The 19,981-nt window shown below is 40.4% G+C and overlaps 1 protein-coding gene across 1 annotated transcript in view; it reads left to right on the forward strand.

The window, feature by feature from the left end:
- The window catches only part of als2b (alsin Rho guanine nucleotide exchange factor ALS2 b), a 37,299-nt gene extending 21,506 nt beyond the window's left edge, over positions 1 to 15,793 (forward strand). The window contains exons 17-35 of the mRNA XM_061715867.1: positions 1,425 to 1,495; positions 2,155 to 2,221; positions 2,333 to 2,529; positions 2,608 to 2,673; positions 2,786 to 2,884; positions 4,050 to 4,214; positions 4,347 to 4,458; positions 4,551 to 4,628; positions 6,507 to 6,640; positions 6,724 to 6,888; positions 6,975 to 7,092; positions 9,068 to 9,225; positions 10,082 to 10,198; positions 10,282 to 10,458; positions 10,536 to 10,593; positions 12,031 to 12,092; positions 12,203 to 12,352; positions 12,937 to 13,033; positions 14,508 to 15,793. Of these exons, the coding sequence (XP_061571851.1) occupies positions 1,425 to 1,495; positions 2,155 to 2,221; positions 2,333 to 2,529; positions 2,608 to 2,673; positions 2,786 to 2,884; positions 4,050 to 4,214; positions 4,347 to 4,458; positions 4,551 to 4,628; positions 6,507 to 6,640; positions 6,724 to 6,888; positions 6,975 to 7,092; positions 9,068 to 9,225; positions 10,082 to 10,198; positions 10,282 to 10,458; positions 10,536 to 10,593; positions 12,031 to 12,092; positions 12,203 to 12,352; positions 12,937 to 13,033; positions 14,508 to 14,546 (2,130 nt within the window). The 3' untranslated portion in view covers positions 14,547 to 15,793. The remainder of the gene's footprint in view (positions 1 to 1,424; positions 1,496 to 2,154; positions 2,222 to 2,332; positions 2,530 to 2,607; positions 2,674 to 2,785; positions 2,885 to 4,049; positions 4,215 to 4,346; positions 4,459 to 4,550; positions 4,629 to 6,506; positions 6,641 to 6,723; positions 6,889 to 6,974; positions 7,093 to 9,067; positions 9,226 to 10,081; positions 10,199 to 10,281; positions 10,459 to 10,535; positions 10,594 to 12,030; positions 12,093 to 12,202; positions 12,353 to 12,936; positions 13,034 to 14,507) is intronic.
- The last annotated feature ends 4,188 nt before the right edge of the window (positions 15,794 to 19,981 follow it).

Raw genomic sequence — 19,981 nt, forward strand, 5'->3', positions numbered from 1 at the left:
CTCGACATCCTGCCTTAAGCTCGGCTCGCTTAATCGCGCAGAAAGCAACCACAAAAAAGGCCCTTGAAAAACTTGATGAGTGTGAGTTAACGCCGTGTTTGTCCTGCTAAACTCCTGCAGCAGCCAGGAAACTCAGAAGAGAGAAGTCAAAGCATATAGTGACTTGTGAAATTACTTTTTTTTCGTGTCGGATTCATCATTGTTTCAAGTGAACTGCAGCAGAATTTTAAAGTCTCATATTTAAAAGTAACAGCTCACTTTTCAGTGTTTTTAAGCTTAAAAGTGAAAAGGGGCGCCCCCTGCTGTTCTGATGTGGAACCATGTGACTCCAAGTGAAGCCAGCACAGAAAACACTATTCTACGACGGAGTATTAGGGCCAAACTAAGACAAAAAAAAAATGGAAATCACGAAAATAAAGTCATAATAATATGACAATAAAGTCGTAAAATTACCAGAATAAAGTCGTAAAATTACCAGAATAAAGTCATAAAATTACCAGAATAAAGTCGTAATATTTTGAGAATAAAGTCGTAATATTACGTGAATGAAGTCGTAATATTAAATATATTATAAATATATGAATATAACTTCACAAGATGCTCAATATTCCTCATTTTAATACAGGGAGAAGATGCTCTTCCTGTTAGTTCTCATAAATTACTCTCGTTATTCTCGTAATATTACCACTTTATTCTCATAAATTACCACTTTATTCTTGTAATATTACGACTTTATTCTCATAAATTACCACTTTATTCTTGTAATATTACGACTTTATTCTCGTAATGTTATGACTTTATTCTCGTAATGTTACGACTTTATTCTATTACGACTTTATTCTCGTAATATTACGACTTTATTCTCGTAATATTACGACTTTATTCTCGCAACATTATGACTTTATTCTCATAAATTACCACTTTATTCTCATTATATTATTTATTCTCGTAATTTCCAAATTTTTTTTTGTCTTAGTTTGGCCCTAATACTCCGTCGTACTATTCAGACCACATAAAAAGAAAAATATAAGGAGATAAGATGCAGTAAACATAAAAGGACATTACTTGGTGGTCCAGGTAGAAGATCAGTCATCACACCGAGAGAAGTCAGCTGTCTAATGTAAGTGAAACAGTTGCACAGCGCTGCTTTAAACTCTGTATTATTCATCGATCACAGTTTAACTGCTGCAGTCAAAGACCGTTTTAAAGCGGCTCCGTTTGGGCTCTCGTTCTCTGCGACGAGCACCGTCCCTGGATGGATGTTTGATCCCAACCTGGTGTCCTGAGCTCAGTTATGACAGCTTTGTTTGTGACTGTATGAGCTTCTTCATGGTCTCTGGCTAACGTCACCGCCTATCTGTGCTCACATGTGCTTAGTTTCACTGTCTCAGGCTCATTTTCTTTCTCTTTTTCCTCTCCTCCAGTTCTCCACCCATCACATCTTCCCTTTAACCACGCTGTGGGTAGAGCCGGTCTCCGAGGAGGACACTGGCGTGTAAGTTTCTCTGTAGGCTTAAAGTTTGAGTTGTTTAACCCTTGTACTGTCTTCGGGTCAAAATGACCTAATTCTCCTTTTCCTTCTTTCCTCCTGCTCTCTCCTTCCTTCTTCCCTTCCTCTTTTCTTCCTTCCTTCCTTCCTTCCTTCCTTCTTTCCTCCTGCTTTCTCCTTCCTTCTTCCCTTCCTTCCTTCCTTCCTTCCTTCCTTCCTTCCTTCCTTCCTTCCTTCCTTCCTTCCTTCCTTCCTTCCTTCCTTCCTTCCTTCTTTTTTCCCTTCCTTCCTTCTTTCCTCCTGCTCTCTCCTTCCTTCTTCCCTTCCTCTTTTCTCCCTTCCTTCCTTCCTTCCTTCCTTCCTTCCTTCCTTCCTTCTTTTTTCCCTTCCTTCCTTCTTTCCTCCTGCTCTCTCCTTCCTTCTTCCCTTCCTCTTTTCTCCCTTCCTTCCTTCCTTCCTTCCTTCCTTCCTTCCTTCTTTCTTTTTTCCCTTCCTTCCTTCCTCCCTTCTTCTCTTCCTCCTTCCTTGACCCGAAGACAGCACAAGTGTTAAAGGAAAAAAGGGAGATCACATTATTGAAGAAACGCTTCCAGTAACGTTTAGTTTCTCCAAAAGTCGTCATGGTTGATTGATCTTTCCTCATTGTTGCATTTCTATTTGTGTAGACATGGGTTAAAGGTGATCACTCCTGAGGAGACGCTGACTCTCCTGGCCTCGGCTCCCATGGAGAAGGTGAATCTTTCAAAGCTGCTGATTGACAGACGTAGATCTCTCTGTAAAAGCTGCATTTAAGTTAAGCATTTAAATTTTTTTCTTAACTGCCTGTTGCGTTCTCGGCCGTAGACCAAGTGGCTTCGCGCCATCAACCAGGCGGTGGATCAGGCCCTGAGCGGGGCGGGACAGGAGATCACGTCAGCCGGCTCGGGGCTGAAGTCGGAGCCTCCCCTCTCCAGGACGGCTTCCTACACTTTCTACAGAGACGGACGACTGAAGGAGGGCAAATACGAAGGTCGCTGGCTTGCCGGCAAGCCCCACGGCAGGTTGGACGTGCACGCTGCCGGCCCGTATTTAAGCAACACGTTCAGGTTTATGTCTTTGGTGACTGTTTTTACTTTTAGGGGAGTGTTGAAATGGCCTGACGGGAGAGTTTACACCGGGATGTTCAAGACGGGACTGGAGGACGGGTGAGTGGGCGGGGCAGAAACCACATCTGCATCTGTCAGAGTCTGTCATCTGTTCGTTGGCCCAACTCCGTGATCTGAGAGCGTCTCTCTTGCTGTTGATGTGTTTACGCAGCTTTGGAGAATTTGTTTGTCCCAACAAGATGTTCAGCAAGAACGATCACTATCAGGGCCACTGGAAGGAGGGCAGGATGCACGGCCTGGGGACGTACCGGTGAGAGAGAAGGGAAACGTCTGCTGGTTTAAAGACGCAGGTCCCGTCCTTTTTAGGATTATAGATATAAACAAAGATACACATTATCAAATAAATGCACTTCATGGCTTCTAAAATGAAGCTGCAAATCTCTTCAAATAGGTAACGTATTGTTGATGTCGGGGCTGCAGCCGGATTTTGGTCTTTTATTTTGAAAATTGACCAGATTATGTTGATTTTATGTCATTATGCCAGCTCGATCTGCTGCGTGCACATTGACACGGTCAGTTATAGTCAGAGCTGGGTAGAGTAGGCAAAAATTGTACTCAAGTAAAAGTACTGTTACTTCAGAATCATATGACTCAAGTAGAAGTAAAAAGTAGTCATCCAAATAATGACTTGAGTAAAAGTAAAAAAGTACTTGGTGAAAAACTACTCAAGTACTGAGTAACTGTTGAGTAACTTCTGATTTATTTTTTTAACACAACCATTCAAACAGAAAAAAGTACAAAATAATCATCTTCAGGCAAATTAAATCAATAAAATAATAAAATTAATTGAAATTAATAAAAAATAAAAAATAGCTTCAATTAAAATAATCTTAAAGTAAGTTCAAGTGCTTTAATAAATAATAAAATAATAACAGAATAAAAAAATAAATTAAGCACAAGTAGCACAACATTTCCAGCCTTTGTACTTTTCTTTTTTAACCAGACAGAACTAGAACAAGCCCATGAATTCATAGAAACTCTGTGTGTGTTTGAGTCTGTGTAAATGTGACAAAACATGCAAAAACAAACATTTTTCCCAAAGAATCACCCAGTGATGTCATGAGATTGACGCGTACGCAGATAAAAGGGATAAAAGAAAAGTAACAGCTCAACGTAGCCTAATGTAGCGGAGTAAGAGGAACAGTTTCTTCTTCACAAATCTACTCAAGTAAAAGTAAAAAGTATAGTGATTCAAAACTACTCCTAAAAGTACAACATTTCCCAAAACTTACTCAAGTAAATGTAACAGAGTAAATGTAACTCGTTACTCCCCACCTCTGGTTATAGTTTGCTGAAACTAAAAGGAAACTAAAAGGTTACTTTCTTTTCTTTTATACATAGATCCAGGTGTAACCTGTAGATCCGGCTGAAATGTCAGTATAAGAAGAGAGTAAACCAGGGCTGTTTGTTGGCAGGTATGCCAGTGGTGAAGTCTACGACGGCTCCTTCCAGGACGGCGTGCGGCACGGCCACGGCATGCTGCGCAGCGGCAAGCTCAACACCTCCTCCCCCAGCGTCTTCATCGGCCAGTGGCTGCAGGACAAGAAGTCGGGTTACGGAGTCTTTGACAATATCACCAAGTACGCTCAGCCTCACCGCCGTCGGGCCAATGTCGGCGTGCCTGAAAGTCCAGATTCTTGATCTCTTATTCCGGTTTTAAAGTGTTTTCCTGAAGGTGGGACGGGATGTTTGACTGACTGATTTCTTGGCAGAGGAGAGAAGTTCATGGGCATGTGGCAGGACCACCTGCGGCAGGGCACCGGGGTCGTCGTCACCCAGTTTGGTCTCTACTACGAAGGAAATTTCAAAGACAATAAAATGCTGGTGAGTGCGTGTGATTGTAGGGGAAGACGTGGAAGAAGAGGTTAGTTGGGTGTTGATTTTTCTCTATTTTTTTTTGTCGTTTTCTCCGTCAGGGCACTGGGATTCTTCTCTCAGAGGACGACACAGCGTACGAAGGCGAGTTTTCTGACGACTGGACCCTCACTGGAAAGGTGAGTGATGTAAAAAGCGAACAAGTGCAGCAGGATTGTGGGTTGGGAGTAATAGTCCATGTTCCAGGCCAGATATCAGCACCACTCAAGGTGACAAAACTTGCTTATAATTTTTGAAAATATGTCTATAGATGATATTTTGGTATGATAACCTTCCTGAGTGGGAGCTGGATCACAATTATCAGCTCATGAAGTTCAGAAAATTACATTTTAGATGCTGCTGCATATCCTGGTTTACACTCAGGATATCTGTCAATGTTTCACTATATTGTCTTTGGTATTTTAAGCATTCATTCAAGCTAAGATGTGAATCTTTCTGACCAACATTGAGGTCACTGCAGCTCTTTAAACTATAAACAACACACATTTTTACACAATTTTCGCCTAAATCAGGGGTCAGCAACCCGCAGCTCTAGAGCCGCATGCGGCTCTTTAGCACCGCCCTAGTGGCTCCTGGACCTTTTTCAAAAATGTTTGACCTTTGTTTTTCTTTTTTTTTCCTTTCTTTTTTCTTCCTTTTTTCTTATTTTTTTCCTTTTTTCTTCCTTTTTCCTCTCCTTTTTAATCTCGACATTTCGACTTTTGCCTCAACATTTCGACTTTTTTCTCGACATTTCAACTTTTTTCTCGTCATTTCGACTTTTTTCTCGACATTTCAACTTTTTTCTCGACATTTCGACTTTTTTCTCGACATTACAACTTTTTTCTCGAAGTGCATAATGAAAAAAAAAATCTTCCCCCAGTTATAACTTATATAGATACATGTAGCATGTGTTGTCTTCATTCTAAGGCTTATACAAGACTTTTCATTTTTTGTGGCTCCAGACATATTAGTTTTTTGTGTTTTTGGTCCAATATGGCTCTTTCAATTCAATTCAATTCAATTTTATTTATATAGCGTCTAATACAACAGAGTTGTCTCTAGACGCTTTCCAGAGACCCGTACCCAGAACATAAACCCCCGAGCAGTTATTACATAAACAATGGCAGGTAAAAACTCCCCTAGTGGGAGAAAAACCTTAAGCCAAACAGTGGCAAGGAAAAACTCCCCTTTAGGAGGGAAGAAACCTTGAGCAGGACCAGGCTCATAAGGGGGGACCCTCCTGCCGAGGGCCAGACTGGTGGGTCAGGGACGGCAACAGCACAGCAGGCAGGTGGAAGCAGCAACGGGATGACCGGGGGTGGGGACCGCAGGCCAGCACGCAGCTGCCGAAGCTCCGGCCCAATCAGCAAGTCCCAGGTTGGGGTGCAGGGTCAGGGAAAGACTTGTGCTCCGTAATGCAAGCTACAGCCACCCACGACCACCTGCAGAGAGAGAAAAGGGAGGAGAAGGGGTGGCCAGCAACGGGATGACCAGGGGTGGGGACCGCAGGCCAGCACGCAGCTCCCGAAGCTCCGGCCCAATAACATTCAACATTTTGGGTTGCCGACCCCTGGCCTAAATGATATACTATCTTTTATCCCTGTGTCATCTAGGAACAACAGAGACACAAAGTACAAAAATTGGAATACTCATAGGAGCATAATGATTCAGGAAATGTATCACATCTTAGCTTGAATGAATGCTTAAAAGGTCCCCTTTAAAATGATACCAAAGACAATATTGTGAAACATTGACAGATATCCTGTACATGAGTCTAAACCAGGATATGCACCAGCATCTAAAATGTAATTTTCCGAAGGGGGTGGGTAACTTCATGAGCTGATAACTATGATACAGCTGCCACTCAGGAAGGGTTATCATACCAGAATATCATCTATAGACATGGATCTTTTCAAAAATCATAACTAAGTTTGGTCACCTTGAGTGGTGCTGACCAGTGAAATTATGGGCTCTGGCCCGTGGACTCTAAAGTGAACCCTCTCACTGTCTCTCAGGGTGTGCTGACCATGGCCAACGGCGACTACTTTGAGGGCTCCTTCAGTGGCGAATGGGGCTCCGGCCTCAAAGTGACGGGCACTTACTTTAAACCGCATCTGTTCGACACCGACAAGGACAAGCCTCGAGTCGTGTAAGCTTGCAGGAAATCCTCAGAAAGAACGCGTTGGGTTCCCGTGTTCAGCTGTAGTTGATGGACTTTGTGCGATGTGGCAGGAAACTGGGCCGCCTGTGCGTGTCTGCGGAGGAGAAGTGGGACGCCGTGTTCGAGGAGTGCTGGAGGCAGCTGGGCTGCGAGGGAGCGGGACGAGGAGAGCACTGGAAGGCCTGGGAGAACGTCGCCGTGGCCCTCAGTGCTAGCCAGCAGCACATACGGGACAGGTGCGTGCACCGCCGCACACAAACCCTGCAATCTTTTGAAATAAATGAAGACAAAGTTAGTTCAAAAGTGTATTTCTGTACATCAGTCCGGAGAAGCTGTCTCGGAGTCAGAGTAAAATCCTGGAGAGTCTGGAGGTCATCCCGCAACACGTAGGACCCATGACCATGGAGAGATACGGCAGCATCCGGCTCTACCTCATCCAGGTGAGGTCACCAGGAGCATCCTTAAAGTGATAGTGCATAGTAAATAGAGGTGTAACAATGTATCGTGCCACGAAATTTCACGATACAAAAACGTCACGATACGTGTCGTGGAGGTGACAAACTATATCTTGATATTGGATTATTAATATTAGTCTATTGTGTTGACTAGTAACGCACATCCGGCGGCGCCTCGACCCGCGGACCAAAATCTTCCTCCGCTCAGAAGAAACAAGTACCGTTTTGCGGTTCTGTTTTGAGCTCTGAACTTTTACTTCTGTAAGGCTGGTGTAGAGTTAAGCCTTACCTTTTATTAAATTAAACCTTTTTGGGGTCGTGAGTAGATAAACACGGGGAAACTTCTGCTGAGTTCCAGTGTACTTTAATGTCCCTCAACAGTGTAGGATTTTAGAACATCAACACAGCACCTAGTGCCGTACTGTGGCGTATCACTCCACCCAATCTAAACCAGACTAATCACTACAGATAAACTGACTAGTGTCATTATAGTCTCTGATTTACATCAGAATATAAAGAATATATTTATACAATAATCAACCCTGAATTACCAAAATAACCTTCTTAACAAAAATAAATCTCCTCTTACACTTATAAGGTGAGCATGAATCAATCTTTTTCATGATGTAAAATTGTATGTATTTATTTACTTTTATTTAATTATTTAATTTTAGTTGTTCAATTTCTGGAAAAGAAAAAAGTCAAGTCATACATGAGAGAAACTATTCAGTTTGTGTCTAAATATTTTTACTTGTATGAAACTGAAGATGCATAATGCAAACCTGACATTCACTTTTAGTTCAGTTTGTGGAAAATGGTTGGCCTGGCTTTCTCTTTAAAACTTAAACAGTTATAAAGCATTACAAACTGTAACAATAGAGCAAAGGCACAGTATTGTTTTGTATTTTGTATCTTTCAAATAAAAGACAATTTTTTCCAGTCATATGTTCCTCATGCAAGGTTGTTAAAAACATACTGCTATAATATCGTATCGTTATCGTGACCTCAATATCGTGTATCGTACCGTATCGTGAGATTAGTGTATCGTTACACCCCTTATAGTAAAGTACTGCTGCGTTTATGTAGCGGTACGTAACGATGACCACTCTGCAATAAAATCTCAGCGAGCTACCAGAGGAAAGAAAAACACTTCAGTTTCTGCAGCGCAGCTCTGAAACTGGTCTTATCTTTTAATATTTTACCTTCGGAAATTATCTTTCGTGAAAAAGTCCACTAAATGAATGTCCTTTTCAAGTCTTTGTGTCAAATAAAAATCCTTTTTGATCCTTCGGACTGTTACCTCAGTATTTTCTCAATATTTTCTTCATTCTGATTTGATGTGACATGAATTAGTGATTTGCCTGTTCACAATGTTGAGATTGTGTACTTACACAAACATCCCTCAGCACCCATGGAGATGCATTCAGACCAAAGCAGTCGTATTTGATATTAATTATTATTATTATTATTCAGAATAATGTGCAAAGCACATTTTCTAAGGATGTTGTGTGTATCATTTAATTCATTAGTTGTCAAATAAATGTTGGAAGTAAAAATGATAGTTATAATTTAACTGTATATTTAAATACTTTTTTTTATGAATCTCACTGAATCTTTTGAAAGTTTTCTGACAAGTAAAAGCATCAATTTAAGTCTAAAACATGCAGGATGTTTAGTGTTATAGTGCAGAGTGTTTAGGTGTTAACAGACTGGGTCTTAGTGCTATTTAGTGTATTGATCTGTTTTAAAGTTTGGTAAAACTACAAACACACGTGTGATGGTGAAATGATCTAATAAAGATCCTGAGGAGATTTATGTTCAACCCTAATCACCTGAACCAGGTGAAGTGCTTCCAACAGTGATGGTTAAACACTGATCAGTGTTTTTCATGGTAAATGAATGGTGCATGTGAGCGGATCCTGCAGCAGGAAGGACTGAAAGACTCTCTGGTCCCCTGCAGGCGTGCGACACCCCCCTGCACCCGCTGGGCCGGCTGGTGGAGACCCTGGTGGCCGTCTACAGGATGACCTACGTGGGCGTCGGCGCCAACCGCCGACTCCTGCCGCAGGCTGTCAACGAGATCAAGTCCTACCTCAACCGCATCTTCCAGATCGTCAGGTAGGTGGCTGATGAAACTTCACCACCTTTTAAGGATTGAAAACATTGAAAAAGTGTAAAATCCTCAAACAAAAGTGCCAGAACCATAAAGACGGACTTTAGTATCGTATAAGCAGAGGTGTCAAGTAACGAAGTACAAATACTTCCTTACCTTACTTAAGTAGAAATTTTGGTTATCTATACTTCCCTGGAGTAATTATTTTTCAGACGACTTTTTACTTTTACTCCTTACATTTTCACGCAATTATCTGTACTTTTTACTCCTTACATTTTAAAAACAGCCTGGTTACTCTATTTCATTTCGGCCTTTAAAAAAAACTATCCAGTTAAATTGCTCCATCCGGATAGAGTGAATTTGGTTGTGGTTGTTTCAGATGTTCTTGTCCAGTTTTGTTCTTACATCCGTTCCCTCAGATTCCTGCAACTAAACTTGGATGTACATTCCAATAAAGGTTAGGATAAATGATAACATGCCTCTGAAGTTTGACTTTTTGCACCATTACAATACTTATAGATAACTAGTCATCATATCTGCTGCTCTCTGAAACACATGTTAATGCTCAATAGTACACATATATGGTTCTTTAATATATTTGCATTATACTAAGATACATTCATTTTCAATGGCTTTTGTCCGTAATGGCTTTTTTCCCCCTTACATTACTTTTACTTTTATACTTTAAGTAGTTTTGAAACCAGTACTTTTATACTTTTACTTGAGTTGATACTTCAACTTCTACAGGAGTATTTTTAAACTCTAGTATCTATACTTCTACCTGAGTAATGAATGTGAATACTGAAGACACCTCTGCGTATAAGATTGAGTACGGAAGCAGAATATAACATTTTGCTGCAGATTTCTGTTCCCAGACGTGCCAGAAGAGGGCGGTCTCATCCCCGAGCCGACCGCCAGCGTCCAGGACAAGCAGGAGCCGGAGTCTGCCGACGCCCCCCTGGACTCGCCCAAACCCGGGTACGGACCGATCGCCCCCCCCCGAAGCTCCTGCTGCTATCGGGACCGGACCGGGTGTGACTCCTGTCCTGTTTGTGTTTCAGCCGCGTGGTGAGCAGCTCGGCTCTGCTGCTGCCCGTCCTGCTGCCGCGCCTCTACCCGCCGCTCTTCACCCTCTACGCCCTGGAGAAGGAGAAGGAGGACGACGTGTACTGGGAGTGCGTCCTGCGGCTCAACAAGCAGCCCGACCTGGCCCTGCTGGCCTTCCTGGGCGTGCAGCAGTACGTACCCGCTGCCCCTGAGCACGGCTCGCTGCAGGGACTCACACCAGGGACCTAACGCCTTGTTTTTATTTCAGAAAGTTCTGGCCCGTTTCCATCCCAGCGTCTTTGCTGACACCAGGGGAGAAGCAGATGGTGAGATTCACTTTTTCTTTTCTCATTAAAACCCTTGGATTTAAATCTACACAGATCCGATAGCCTTCTGTAAAGACTTAACACCCTTTTAACTTGTTAATTACTCATAAATCATTTTGTATGAATAGATTTGCACTGATGCTATCAAATGGTTGAATCTTATTTCTGAAAATGTTTGTTTCACTATTAAACTAATGTTCTCTATGAAAAGTAAAAATATTGTTTTTCGTTCAGTTCTTTAAAATTTGAAAGACCTCATATTAAACTATTTAAGTAAGAAAAATATAAAAACCAAAGTCCTTTACTGCTCACTGTAGATAAGTAATCTTAAAATATAAAACAGCGTAAACAAAGGTTTTTACCATTTCCACATTTCTTCAAGGCTTTTATTATTTTTTCATTCTCGATCCAATAATGCAGAATATGTTTTTGAAAATCTAAAATTTAAATCTGATTAATATAAAAGCTATCTGGTGAAAGAATGAATAATGGATTTAATGAAATGTTTTGATAAAATACTAGAGTGATTTCGTCCAACTATTCCCTTTTTCAGTCGTGTTTTTTCCAGCAGATTTTCAAATTAAGAGGATACAGTATTTGCCTAAAATCCTTACACATCATTATTCCTTTTTTGATAAGATGTAAACAGAAAACAAAAACATAGCTCAGACAGTTACTAATTTTACATTTAATCTTAACTTGCAAATAGGAAATACTTTAAACTGACACAGCACCAGAAGCACATGGGTTAGTATTATTGTGAGGACGTAATAATACATATATACTGGTAATTTGCTGCTTGTCAGACTTGACCTGAGTGGCAGCAGCTCAGTAAATGTTATTTTATGCATTATTTAGAACCAGCATGGGGTTTGTGACCTCGGCCCCTAGAAACACACCCCCCCCCCCCCTACTGAGCTTTGTGGATTCTTTCTTCACAGCAGAATAATATGCAGTGATGCTGATAAAGTTCTTTGTTTTATTTCCTTGTTTCAGAAAATCATTTTCATTGTGGTACATTTACATTTTCTGTAAAATGCCCCTCTCTCTGTCAATATGAGAGTGTATCATACTTTTTTTTAATTTATACTGTATATATGTTTACCTAATTCAAGTTCTTCCTCAAAATCAAGCTTTTATTTCTCCATTCGATCAAACTGTCAACATTCGCTGACATGCAAAGTTACAATCTACAAATACATCACTGTTAGAAAATCCAACATTTCTTCTTTTTATATATTTATAGAAGTAAGTGATGGAGATGATATCAGTAAAAGAACAGTTTCGTGATGATTAAATAATAAATCTGCAGAATTGAAGAGACGGATGAATAAAGATAATTAAGGATATGTGAATTTCATTTCACTTATTGTTCTGTTTGGATGTGTTTCTGTGATATTTTTAACATCTGATATTTAACGGTATGTTCTTCTGCAGGTTATTTCCAGCACTAAAGACGCTTGCTTTGCCTCTGCGGTGGAAACGCTGCAGCAGATCAGGTACGACTCAGCTCCACGCTCATTTAACAAATGAACCAGAGGAGTTTGGTCCCAACTGAACAAAGAAAAACACATCCTGATCCTGAGTTGGGGTTGGTTTCTTTGTGCAGCACGACGTTCACCCCGTCAGACAAGCTGCAGGTGATCCAGCTCACCTTCGAGGAGATCACACAGGAGGTCCAGTCGCTGCTGCAGCAGGACTTCCTGTGGTCCATGGACGAGCTCTTCCCCGTCTTCCTCTACGTGGTGCTGCGAGCTCGGTCAGTCCCCAACAAACACTCCAACACACACACGACCCGTGATTACGAGGTACGAGTGATGCACAATCCAAGAGGAGAGGAGCAACAGTCTGATTCCATTTCAGTGCAAAAAAATGTAATACGGGAGATTTAAAATGAGTGAACATTGATCAATCTGCAAATATGTGGACCCGAGGACTGACAGTCCAGAATAAATGTATAAATATATAAATAGATAACTAGTTTCAGTTGTGATACTGGTTCTGGTCACTGTGAAACAAACCGTCTCAAGACACGTTAGTATAGTGAAGCAGGATTGTAAAAATGAAACGCAGACAAAAACACGCCTGGAGAAGTGAGTAGAAGGAGAAAGTACAGAAAATACATAAATAAATGCATTTTTTTTAAATATGCTAAATGTAACTTTTAGGCAGGAATGTACGAAAAGTTTCAGTTTGGAGTTTTGATGAACTCAGCTGACTGAAGACGGTTTTCATCATCACTCATCTGCGCTGGAAATAGATTTTTTTTTTTTTTTTTGGACTAAAACTTTGGTTTCTTGTTGAATTCTGCGTCATCTCTCGCTCTGACGGTTCTTCCTGCAGAATCAGGAACCTGGGGTCGGAGGTGAGCCTCATCGAAGACCTGATGGATCCCTGCATTCAGCACGGCGAGCACGGGATCATGTTCACCACCCTCAAGGTGACAAACACTCACACCCGCAGCACTCACCCGCAGACCTGTGGGTGGAAACTTTGGACAGAATTTCATATTTGTTCTCTTGTTTTGGAAAGAGAAAAACTTTGACAATCTCAGACATGAACTTGTTTTGCTTTGTTTTACAATAAATAATAAAACTAAAGTTCAGTGTTGGCATAGCAACTGTCTTTTTTTTTTTTTTTTTATATACATTTTTCACTTACTGCAGCCAGTATCTTTATCTTAATTTATAATCCATCCAATCCAACGTATTTACATCAAAACAAGTTTTAAGCATTAAGACCTCTTTCTACACCGTACAAAGGTTCCTTCAGGCCAATATAAATATGTTTCATCTACAGAAAATACATTTTAAGTAGTCATTAATTAAAGAAATATCACCTATGGAAAGACTCAGGGACCAGTCATTGATCCCTGTGGTTCTACGCAAGTGGCTTTCCTAAATCCTGCCACAGAAACATGTTTTTTTGGTTGTTTTTTAGAAAAAAAATTATATTTTTGGTTTCCTTCAATAACAACCAGCAAAACCCTGTCAGTTAATTTAATTTGGATGCAGTGAGCCAATCAAATCAGCAGGTGAATGTGACATCACAGATCCAGAGTAATGCTTTCAAGATTCCTCGTCTTTATCTCCACCACTCCTTTACCTCAGGAGTGCGTATGACAAAGCTGCAGCTTCAGTTACAAGAGAAGAAGCGGCGTGGTTCAGATTTGAGAATGATAATGCCCCCTAAATCCAGCTGCTACTATCAGAGCTGTAAAGACATGGTCGAAGTTGGAGCTTTTAGACTGTATCACCGGTATTTTGACCAATGAGCTCAGAAAATTTTGAAAATCTGTAGAAAAAATACTATATATTATACAGGACTGTCTCAGAAAATTAGAATATTGTGATTTTCTGTAATGCAATTACAAAAACAAAAATGTCATACATTCTGGATTCATTACAAATCAACTGAAATATTGCAAGCCTTTTATTATTTTAATATTGCTGATCATGGTTTACAGCTAAAGAAAACTCAAATATCCTATCTCAAAAAATTAGAATATTGTGGGAATCTTAATCTTAAACTGTAAGCCATAATCAGCAATATTAAAATAATAAAAGGCTTGCAATATTTCAGTTGATTTGTAATGGATCCAGAATGTATGACATTTTTGTTTTTTTAATTGCATTACAGAAAATAAATAACTTTATCACAATATTCTAATTTTCTGAGACAGTCCTGTGTGTGTGTATATATTCTTTTATGTGCACACGATCATTTTCCAAATGGAGTAGCCATAACGTCTGATTTCATTCCACTGCTTTTGTTCCCATTAATTGTTTCTGATCAATGGTGTGAAGTTTTCTGAATCAGCATTTTATTTTCACATCGTTTTAGTCCCTAAATTCTTGCTGATTTTCACTAGGCATTATCTGTTTAGCAGTAAAGCCTCCCATGTCCCCCTGTAGGCCTGCTACTACCAGATCCAGCACGAGAAGGTCACATAAGACGCCGGTGCCGCCTCTTCCTCCTCCCCTCCCTGCGGCCGCTCACATCGTCACGGTGAAGCTCGAGGAAGCAGCAGATCATGTCAGCAGGTCCATCTGCTGTTGTCATGGAGACGGGATGGGGACATATACACACACACACACACACAAACAAGACTCTGGCTCTTTAACTGACCTTCACCCACGTCTCACCGTTGTCATGACGGTGCACAAGTGGATGATGTTTTTGCTGCTGGATATGAGCCGCTTTGCTCAAGAGGATGAAGAAGGATGGGGTTAAAAACCAAGAGGTTTACAGGTGTCGGTGCAATCCGAGGACGCTGGACCTCATTATCTTCCTTCAAAAGAATCGGTTCTTCAGTATGTAACACAAGAAATAGACGTAACAAGGGAGGAATCCCCTTAAAAAAAAAAAAAAAGAAAAGAAAAAGTCATGAGCTTCTTTATCTGACACTGCTTTCTGTGCAGTGACCTGACAGGTTTTTAAACCACACCGCCCCCTGCTGGAGATGTGGTGAGAGCTGGGTCCGCTGACTGCAGGAAAGTGACGTGGAACAATAAAAAAATGTCCAGAAAGAATTGTTCCTGGCAAGATGCTGCCAGGCGAGCGTCAGCGGGGAATATGAGGGAATTTAGTTTGCTTTCTTCCATCCATCATGCTGCTACTTTAGAGTGTTAGAAAAAACATCCCAATCATTTCTAGATCTAAAAACAGGCCGATATTTGGACTTTATGAGATCTTTTGAAGTGGAAGTATCCAAACAAAGAAAGGATCATGCTTATTGACCTTTTAGGGCATCGTGACGGGAGTTGGATGGATTAACGTAGAGGAGCTGTCTTCCATGTTAAAGGTTAGGTACCTCAAATGGAAACAATGGTTTTATGTGTGTATTTGGATGTCGCAAAACCCCTAGTTTACAGATAAACTTAACAGAAAACAGCTGATATACTAGTCTGACCAGCCGTCCTCATTCTTTTCCTCTTCGGTACGAGGAATTAGCAGCTTCAGTGGACGTTCTGGACATCGTTCTGCAGCCAATCAGACGTGAAGATGTGACCAGAACGTCAGTGAATCACCGTTCTAGTGTTATTAGCAGATCTGCAGAGGTCTTAGTAGTTATGAATCACAGCTCTTGGACGCTCCAGTTTGAGCCACCGCACAAAGCCCCTGCCGTGTTATGATTGGCTCGGTATGCTCTGTACCGGTGGAAATGGGAGTGGTGCTGAAAACATCTCAGGAGAGAGGGATTAGATGGACAGGCTAATGATGTAAAGCATCCTGGGTAAATTTAATCAGACTCCAAATGATTCACTAGAAAAGGGAAATCCACGTTATTGAGGAATTGTGACTTGGTTTGAAAGTGATGTCTTGAAATGTCACTGAAGATGGATGTTTTGATTATTTTTGGGCTCAAATTTCGAAGCTTTCGAAGACTTTTTGCAGGATTCCCGTCATGAGGACGTTTTGTTTTTTCTTTGATTTCTCGTAGACATTGTGAAGGCTGCTCGCGTGTCACTGAGCCTAATTGATTACTAAATACTGACAGGAAGCTCATACGTCCCCACGAAATCTGAAGAAGTGCTGCTTTCTTTTGGTGGGAAAAAATAAAGAATCACATTGAAAAAAAAGTCTTAAAGTATTAAAGGTTGGAAAAAGGACAGAGAATAATTCAGATTTTCAGATCTCGCAAACTAAAAGAACTTATTTATTATCCCGATGTAGCAAATTATCAGCAGCACTCTCAACTGTTTGTTGTCACCAAAAATAAGCACTGTTTCTGGCTTTATTGCAACCTAAAACTGCTTTTTCTGCAGAATGATGAGTGTAAGACGTAGATACAGGCGACGTCCTGCTCAGGTGGAGCTCGGCTCGGCACCATCTGTGAAAGTGTGCTGTTCTCATTCTTGCTGGTTCTGGAAAAGGCCTTGAAAGGGGGTGGTTTTTGTTATGTTTTTTCTGTTTTTTAAGTATCGACGCCACGGGCAGCTTTGGTTTCCCGAGGCGGGTTGACTAGTGAAGCAGCCTGTTGCTGCTGAACTCAAACTCAGACATGTTCAAAAATACAGTAATTATGTTAAAAGCCTCAAAGAGGAAACGGTTCTGAGTTGTCAGACAACTTTCTGCTTCATCTGTTGTTATTAAAAAGATCTGACTATTTTCTTAAACCCACACGGTTACTGCAAAGTGAAGAAAAGTGACCGTAAGCTCGTTGGACTTGTTGAACTGACTGTACCTCCTGTGTGTGTCTGTAACTGTGACGTGATGTTTCCTCCAGGACTCCACATGTTTGTCTTTTTATGTCATGTCAAATCTAATGAACTTTTAAATAACAGAGCAATAAACGTTGCAAACTCACCTGCCCTGACGTGTTTGTTTGTACTGCTGATTTATCTGGGATCATTTGCAGCTCCAGGAGGCCGTTAGGGAAGTTTCCACTTCTTTACTTTACAGAAAGTTTCATTTACAGGTTGAAAAGAAATTCTACACATAACTTATAATGTTCTTTGTGTGTGTTCTGCTCCAGCATGAGTGATGAAAGTGGCGGAGCATCCAAATATGAGATTTTCTGGCCTTCAAACATTGATGTTCTCCAGCAGCTGAACCGTTGACCTGCTGACCTTCGCGTTGGAGCGCCAGAATCTGGGCTCGGTAAGAGTAAAAGTTCAGTGCTGCTGCAGAAACCCTACAAGGATTAAAGATGTCTCTTGATATTCTTTTTTTTCAATCTTCTCTTTTGACGGTGGTCGAACATTTTATTTTACTATCTAATACAGTGCGTCTTTGCAAATTTTTCTTACCTTCCATCTAGCTAAACTAAGAGGGAATAATAACTTTTATTTAGAAGAGAATATGGTGCATTTTAGGTATGGATTGCTCCACCACGGCTGGTTCTCCGTTGGCCTGGAAGGGTCCGAGGACGAGGGACGCTGACGGCCCGGTAGTCCTGGGTCAGGGGCCGAGCAGCCGGCCACAGTGGCCTTCAGTCGAAGTCAACTCCAGCCCCAGTGACCCTAAACGGGAAGAAAAAGGTAAAAAATAAATGATATAAATGTCTCTGAAAAATAAAAGAAACCTAATAAATATGCTATTCTTACAAAGACTTGTAAATACAGTGAGTATCACATGCAACATGATGGGTATGTAGATTCTAATGATCAATGAAAAACCGCTGAACTTTATAAATTAAAAATCCTAAAAAACCTTGCAGTAAAATTGTCTAGTTTTGGGACAGATGTACAGGACTGTCTCAGAAAATTTGAATATTGTGATAAAGTCCTTTATTTTCTGTAAAGCAAAAATGTCATACATTCTGGATTCATTACAAATCAACTGAAATATTGCAAGCCTTTTATTATTTTAATATTGCTGATCATGGCTTACAGCTTAAGAAAACTCAAATATCCTATCTCAAAAAATTAGAATATTCTGGGAATCTTAATCTTAAACTGTAAACCATAATCAGCAATATTAAAATAATAAAAGGCTTGCAATATTTCAGTTGATTTGTAATGAATCCAGAATGTATGACATTTTTTGCATTACAGAAAATAAAGAACTTTATCACAATATTCTAATTTTCTGAGACAGTCCTGTATAATTTAATTAAATGCAGCAGGATTGGAAGGGACTTATTAAATAATGTTTTTGCAGCTTTGTTTTTAGAAGCTGTGTCTTGGGCGGGGGGGGGGTTGGTCTTTATCTGTGAAGCTTCCCTCTTCACAAATCTGTGTTGCAGCTTCAAGTAACGGCTGTCCGCTTCAGCTGTCCAGGAACCGTAAGATGTACGAGGTACGAAGATGAGCATGGATGAGTTAAAAAAAAGCTGGTTAATTTAAATTTGATCCGGGTTTGTGATGCCACGGTGCCTTGACGATCTGAACCTCTCAACCAAAGACTAAAGCAGACCCAAAAAGAAGGTGAAGTGACAGGGTTGCTTCATGTACGATGTTTTGACTTGGTAATCATTTCAGATGCACTCCAGCATTAAAAAAAAACATTATTCAAAGTCCTTCCAAAGAGCCAGAAAAGTAAATCACAGGATTAGAAACTTGTTTGTCATGAGTGAAGACAACACGATGGAAAATACTTAAATGTATTTAAATTAGCTCATTATATTTGCAAAGATAAATCCTCCTGAGTCCTTCAGATTTTTAATCTGAGCATTTTGTAGCCCATTTTGAAGCAGATGATTAATGTCAGAAAAGGACAATTCACAACACATAGAATGAGATGATCAGTGGATTTTGATGGTTGGTTAAATGAAGGTTGCAGGTATTCTGAGATTTTCAGGTTTTTTTCCCTCCTCTTTCCAGGTGCAGAGATCTGTTGGTTCTCGTGTGAATCCTGCAGGTTGTGCTTTTTTTGGTCGACAGGAATTGGTCCTAAAAATATTTATCTTTTGATACATCAGGTAACTTTTGATACATCAGGTGAGCATCTCTCTTAAAACCACACACTGTAGCAACACACTTCTGACCACATGGGGGCGGCATATCGCAGGAAAATTCGTGGCTGCTTTAGAAACTGCGTGCTGCATTCTGCACATACAACTTACTACACAGTATGTACTACAGTATGTACTACAGTATGTACTACATAATGGTCCAGAGGTGGTTGTAGTTTACCACTGGCTGGAGAGATGGAGGTCTGGGTCTTTATGCTCTCTCTCTACTACTACTATGTAATACTACCAGTATGAACCAGTAGGATAGTATACAGTTTTGAAAACCGCCCATGTTCCTGCCCTTCAGCAAGATGTACCGGGGTCACTGGATAAAATCAGTCAAAAGACGATTTTTGGTTGATTTAACACTTTACGCCTCATCTCCCTGTACTGGGGGCTCCAGGGTTTAACAAGTTTTGAGATGAATGGTGTAAGAAAGTGTGTATTGAACATTGTATAGTTATACTTCAAGTTATTATAAAGTCTATTCTTAGACAAAATTCAACATTTATTCCAAATATTTATTAAAATGCAAAACAATTAAATCCTGTATGATTGACAGGTTTATGTTATGTCTTTTGATATATTTTAAATGTAGTATTTATGTAGTAAATGTATCACAATTGTGAAGCTTAAGCCAACTGCTTCATTAATTAACTAAATTTCCAAAGTTAAATGACAATTGTGCAAATGTTACTGTAATTATTTCCATCATTCAACAATAGTATCACATTTATTTGCATGTACTGTTCTTTAATAACCAGGTTGTTCTGCAGAAATAGAAGCTTACAGTAGCTGTGATATCACTGTATTATCTTCACTTGAGACTCTTTCTGCAGCAACGTGAGAGCCAGGGATGCATATGGATAATGTTTAGCTATTCTAGACAATGGATGCAGATTTAATTTGCAGTCAGGAACTGAGATTGGGCTGCTGCAGCACCGGCTGCTCGCCGAGAATTATTGAGAATAATGAGCGCCATCACGTTAG

This window comes from Cololabis saira, chromosome 24 (genome assembly GCF_033807715.1).
Source record: "Cololabis saira isolate AMF1-May2022 chromosome 24, fColSai1.1, whole genome shotgun sequence".
Lineage (NCBI taxonomy): Eukaryota > Metazoa > Chordata > Actinopteri > Beloniformes > Belonidae > Cololabis > Cololabis saira.